The following is a 6,454-nucleotide window of genomic DNA, read 5'->3' as shown; positions in this document are numbered from 1 at the left end:
AGTTTAAAGTAAAATGAAGAATTAAATCTTTAACATCCTCAATTATCCATAAAATGTATGAAACACAAATTTAAAGGACTACATAATCAATATTTAAAATAAATTGAAAGACAACTTTAAAGTGTTTTTTGTATCTTCTTCCTTTGTTGCTTCCTAGTAGTTACTAAATATGTCATTTTGTTTTCCTTGAGTACAGATGTTGGCGTGAGTTGCGCATTGCTTTGAAGTATCACTAATGTAAGCCTGGCAAGTTGAGGAATGTATTACAACATATACAAGTTAAATATCATATTTGTAATTTTGCTAATTAAAGTGTGGGGACCGGCCCAAAATAATAGGCTGGCTGGGCCCTAGGCCCGTCCGAGGAGACATCGAGGCCCAAGCAATCCTTATTTAGGCCCACTGGGGCAAAGAGAACATGTCCGAGGAGTAATTTCTCCTCGGACACTACAAAATCCAGATCAAAGGTACATCCAAGCCACTACAATCCATCTTCCAAATACGTAAAAAGGAAGGAAACCCAAGATATCTCAGCAAAGGCTGCCACCACCACATTAAATGCATTACAACCACTCTCCTGGCCGCATTAATGAAGAGAAGACCCTTGAACAGTGCTACCTTGGCTACCGCAACTCACAAAGAAATTGATAGGGGTGTTTGATAGGACAGGTGCTTAAGTAGGGGTTTGGATGATCAACAAGTATAAAGCCCAAATGATATGAGAGGATCTATATAATATGTAAGAAGTCCCCCAAGAGAGGGACGGAGAAAAAGGAAGAGAGAACACTGTAGAGAAATCTTGCTATATTAATCTGTCCATTAATCAAGTTTTAGGTCTGGTCATTTGTGAGGGACCTCTCTTTATGGTGACATTTTTCGTTCTTATTTCTGTATTCCCTGAACCCATGCAAAAAACCGTTTAAACTAACTTAAACCTAAGTTCTTTAGCCCATACTCTACGAAAAATTCATTGTGTGGGACTCCTTGTGCCAGGACTTGACCAACAAGGATTTAAGTCACCAAAAATTGTGTCCCTACAATTGGCGCCGTCTATGGGAAGAACTAAGGTGTCAGTAAGCACAACGGTTGAGCATGGCAGGACTAGGTCCACACCAGGAGAATCCTCACCAGACTAACCCTCAACAGACAGATCCCATTGAGTCTCAGCGACAAAATAATCCTGCCAACCCAGGCAACAGAAGAAATCATAAGGGAAGCGTACATACTACCCAGACGAGCCAAAGTCATACCCAAATAGGTAGTCATGTATCCCAAAGGCGAAACAATCACCAGGCCATGCAGCGAGAGATAGATGACCTAAAAAGAAAGTTGCGACGTGCACAGCGAAAGCGATCTCCCTCCAGCTCAGATGCATCCTCTAACGATGAGGACGTGAATTATCGACAGAGATCGAGAACACCCCCAAGTGAGACCTTCTTTTACGAGAAGGAGTCTCACCCTGTGCGAAGGTATGAGAGCTCGTCCAGCAAGGGTTTGGGAAATGACGCTATGAACAAGGCGTTAGATCAGATCTCCAGATCACCTTTCGCGCACAAAATCGAAGGGGCTAAGTTACCTCGACGCTTTAATTAACCAACGTTTGCCATCTACAACGGCCGAACAGACCCGGTGGAGTACGTAAGCCAGTTTAACCAAAGAATGGCCATCTACTCCCAAAACGAGGCTCTGATGTGCAAAGTTTTCCCGTCGAGCTTGGGCCCAATGGTGATGAGATGGTTCAACAGTCTAAAGACAAATTCCATAGGCTCCTATAAGCAGCTCACTCAGGCTTTTTGTTCTCGCTTTATTACAAATAGCAGAGTCCCTCGACCCCTAAGTTCGTTACTGTCCTTGTCCATGCACGAGGGAGAGACCCTAAAAGCGTATTCGGATAGGTATTGGGAGATGTATAACGAGTTGGATGAGAACCACGATAACGTCGCTATCAACACATTCAAAAGCGGTCTCCCCACCAAGCATGGCTTAAGAAAATCTCTCACTGGTAAACCCATTGCCAACGTTCATCAGTTAATGGATAGGATTGACAAATACAAGAGGGTGGAAGAAGATCAGCTACAAGGAAAGGGAAAGGAGAAGATCATTCCCCCCAAAGGGAATGATTTTAAGTCGAAACAATATAACCATAACCAGCTGAGGAGAGATTTTTCGAGACAAGCTGGACAAAGCAACATGCAGACGGTTAATGCCGTGTTCAGAGAGCCAGTACAACAAGTTCTGGAGAAAGTGAAGAATGAGCCCTTCTTCAGATGGCCGGGAAAAATGGCTAGGGACCCTTCGAAATGCAACCAGAGCCTGTACTGTCACTATCATCAGGACCATGGGCATGCCACTGAGGATTGCAGGAATCTATGGAACCACCTAGATCAGTTGGTCCGAAAAGGAAGGTTGCGTCACCTTTTGCACCCCTCCAGTGGTCATCTGATCCAGGCAATGCAAGAACCTCGAAAAGATGTGTCGTTACAGCCTCCCACGGGAACGATACATGTCATCCTCGCCGCCCCAGGAAGAACCGGCTCCTCTCCTTCCAGGGTACTGTCCGTGGCGCGACTCTCTGCCGAGGACAGGGAAAAAGAGTATAAGAGGTTTAAAAAGGGAAGCCCTTTAATATTAGGATTCTCAGACAAAGATAAGAGGGGAACTATCCAACCTCATGACGATGCCTTAGTAATTACACTGAGGATCGAAGGTTTCGATGTGAAGAGGGTACTGGTAGACCCGGGCAGCGCGGTAGTGATAATGTACCCCGATCTATATAAGGGGTTGAACTTAAGGCCGGAGGATTTGACGGCTTATGACTCTCCTCTTATCAGCTTTGAGGGAAAGATAGTTGTACCAAAAGGGCAGATCAGATTACCCATCCAGACCGGGTCAGAGGTAGTAGAGGTGGACTTTATCGTGGTTGATGCCTACTCGCCCTACACGGCGATAGTGGCTAGGCCATGGATCTATGCCCTAGAGGCCATGTCTTCCACACTTCACTAAAAGGTGAAATACCCGTCCGGAGGCCGAGTGGAAGAGATTCGTGGAGATCAGGCCATGGCTAGGCAATGTATGGTGGCCGCCATCTCACATCGGACCAGGGCCGAGCTCTCGGCTCCTGAAAACTTATAGCAACTAGCCACCTCGGCGGGACATATTAGCGGGCCAGCCGAGGAGATAAAGTGTGAAAGTTTGGAAAAGTTTATCGTTGACAGGGACCCAGAAATATTTTTCCAAGTTGGCTCGGAGTTGCCTCCTCAAGAGAAAGAGGAGCTGGTCGGGTTTCTGAGGAGAAATGTTGATGTGTTTGCATGGGACGCTTATGATGCCCCGGGGATTGACCCTAATCTCATTTGTCACCACTTGAATGTGAACCCATCCCCCATTCCGAAGAAGCAACCACCCCAACATCCCTAGAAAGAACATGCCAGTGCCGTTAGAGACGAAGTGACAAAGCTGAAAAGGGTAGGGGCTATCAAATAAGTCTTTTACCCCGAATGGCTGGCAAATATGGTGGTGGTAAGAAAGAAAACGGGGAAGTGGTGAGTCTACGTGGACTTCACAGATTTGAACAAGGCATGCCCGAAAGACCCATTCCCGTTACCTCGAATTGACCAACTGGTAGATGCGACTGTAGGCCACCCTCGAATGAGCTTCCTGGACGCCTTCCAAGGCTATCATCAGATACCACTGGAACTAGAGGATCAGGAGAAAACGGTGTTCATGACACCCGTCAGAAACTATCACTATAAGGTGATGCCTTTTGGACTAAAGAACGCAGGGTCAACCTACCAAAGGATGATGACAAGAATGTTCGAACCTCAGCTAGGCAAAGTTATTGAAGTCTACATAGATGATATGGTGGTAAAAAGCAAGGTGGTGTCCAAGCACGTGAAAGACCTGGAGATCATCTTTGGCATCTTAAGGGAGCATAAGTTGCGGCTCAATGCTTGCAAGTGTTCATTTGGGGTCGGATCTGGGAAATTCCTAGGCTATATGGTAACTCACCGAGGGATAGAGGTAAGCCCAGATCAAATCAAAGCGAATAATAGCCTACAAGCTCCTCGGAATCCGAAAGAGGTTTAGAAGCTCACTGGCATGATCGTGGCATTGAACCGGTTTATATCACGGTCTGCAAACCGATGCCGACCTTTCTACCTCTTAATGAATAAGTGGAAAGGGTTTGAGTGGTCGGAGGATTGTGTCCTAGCCTTCCAGCAACTCAAAGAATACTTGTCGTGACCACCCATTATGTCTAGCCCTAAGGCGGACGAGGTACTGTTTGCATACATAGCAGTAGCCTCTCATGCTGTAAGCCTGGTACTGGTACGGGAGGATAATGGAGTACAGTGACCAGTGTATTATGTAAGTAAGTCGTTACATGAGGCTGAAGTGCGTTACTTACCATTGGAGAAGGCAATTCTAGGAGTGGTGCATGCCACACGAAAACTCCCCTATTACTTTCAGGCGCACACGGTCATTGTTCTAACCCAGCTTCCCCTTCGATCGGTGCTTTGAAGCGCCGACTACACAGGAAGGATTGCCATGTGGAATGCACTTTTGGGGGCCTTTGATATTAAATACATGCCTAAGTCCTCTGTTAAGGGTCAAGTCCTTGTGGACTTAGTTACAGAATTCGTTGAACCCTCCGTAGATAAAATAACCGAGAAGGAAGACATGGATGGAAAATCTGTTGGCACAATCTCAGCACGTGAGATCTTGCGTTGGAAAGTCTACGTGGACGGCGCAGCCAACCAAAGAGGATCTGGAATTAGGCTAGTTCTAATATCACCCCGAAGGTATTGCCATTGAAAAATCACTAAGACTCGGGTTCTCGGCTACGAACAACGAGGCCGAGTACGAAGCTTTACTTCAAGGAATAATAATGGTTCAAAAATTGGGTGGAAAGGCAATGGAAGCGTTCTCGGACTCAAGATTGGTCGTTGGCCAAGTGATGGGTGAGTTAGAAGCTAGAGATGCTAGAATGCAAGAATATCTCGGTCGAGTCAAACGCCTGCAGTCAGACTTTGAATCCTTTAACCTAACGCATATTCCTAGAAGTGGGAACATGCATGCGGATTCGCTAGCCACTCTTGCCACGTCCTCTGCACATGATCTGCCACGAATAATCCTGGTTGAGGATTTATGTCAAACAAGTTCAACCGGTAGAGAGACAGCTCGGATCCATCAAATTAGAAAGAATCCTAGCTGGATGGATCCAATAGTGAACTTCCTCAAAGATGATACATTGCCAGAAGGAAACCTGGAGGCCGAGAAGATACGGAGGAATGCTCCTCGGTTTTGGTTATCAGAAGGACGCAGGCTATACCGGCGCTCCTATTCTGGGTCGTACCTGTTATGTATACACCCAGAGGAATCCGAGTCCTTGCTTGAAGAGCTGCATGAGGGGATTTGTGGAAGTCACACAGGAGGGAGATCGCTGGCGCACAGGGCTCTCACCCAAGGATATTGGTGGCCGAACATGCAAAGAGAGGCCTAAGAATATGCGAAGAAGTGTGATCAATGCCAGAGATTCGCCCCAAATATTCACCAACCAGGAGGAGTCCTTAACCCCCTTTCCAGCCCCTGCCGTTTGCTCAGTGGGGTCTTGATATTGTCGGTCCTACCCATTGGTTCATTTCCATCTATACAAGTTTTAAACAGAACCTAAATCCTGCATGGCTCCTCGAACCACAAACTTAGGGGAAATTAATAACTTATGGCGTCTATCCAAGTTTTAAACAGAACCTAAGTCCTGCATAGCTCCTCAAGTTTTAAACAGAACCACATGGACTTAGGAGGGGAAATTAATAACTTATGGCATCTATCCAAGTTTTAAACAGAACCTAAGTCCTGCAGCTCCTCGGACCACAGACTTGAAATTAATAACTTATGGCATCTATCCAAGTTTTAAACAGAGTCCTGCATGGATAGGCTTAGGGGAAATTAATAACTTATGGTGTCTATCCAAGTTTTAAACAGAACCTAAGACCTGCATGGCTCCTCGAACCACAGACTTAGGGGAAATTAATAACTTATGGCATCTATCCAAGTTTTAAACAGAACCTAAGTCCTGCATGGATCCTCAGATCATAGGCTTAGGAGAAATTAATAACTTATGGCATCTATCCAAGTTTTAGACAAAACTAAAGTCTAGCATGGCTCCTCGGACCACGGAGTTATGGGAAATTAACAAATTGGGAAACTTGTGTGATTTTAAGGTACGTGCGTAGTTTAGTATATGGGAATCTATCGTTCTTAGTTCGCCGCACGGCATTGCCTTTTCTCATTTGTTTATATTTGTTTATGTTGTTGCAAACATTAAATAGAGGAACTGTATTAGCTTTGAACAAAATAATGGAATTATATCAACATCAATCATAAGAACCAAAAGAGAATGAAAAAAAAAAAAAAAAAACATTCTATATCAATAAGCCGAAGTCAATACAAAGAG

General features: G+C 45.2%; 1 protein-coding gene across 1 annotated transcript; it reads left to right on the top strand.

The window, feature by feature from the left end:
• Positions 1-1,857: 1,857 nt before the first annotated feature.
• LOC115954244 lies at positions 1,858-3,003 on the top strand. Its single transcript, XM_031072158.1, has 2 exons — positions 1,858-2,315; positions 2,433-3,003. Exons 1-2 carry the CDS (start codon positions 1,858-1,860, stop codon positions 3,001-3,003), a joined length of 1,029 nt encoding a protein of 342 aa, XP_030928018.1.
• Positions 3,004-6,454: the final 3,451 nt, after the last annotated feature.

This window comes from Quercus lobata, chromosome 1, assembly GCF_001633185.2.
Source record: "Quercus lobata isolate SW786 chromosome 1, ValleyOak3.0 Primary Assembly, whole genome shotgun sequence".
Lineage (NCBI taxonomy): Eukaryota > Viridiplantae > Streptophyta > Magnoliopsida > Fagales > Fagaceae > Quercus > Quercus lobata.
This window is presented reverse-complemented; position numbering and strand designations above follow the sequence as displayed.

Excerpts from the sequence above, each read along its gene's own strand:
- LOC115954244 (XM_031072158.1), top strand. The coding sequence starts at position 1,858 with ATGCACGAGGGAGAGACCCTAAAAGCGTATTCGGATAGGTATTGGGAG. Across the intron at positions 2,316-2,432 it reads TCGAAATGCAACCAGAGCCT|TGGTCATCTGATCCAGGCAA; the intron begins GTACTGTCACTA and ends GCACCCCTCCAG.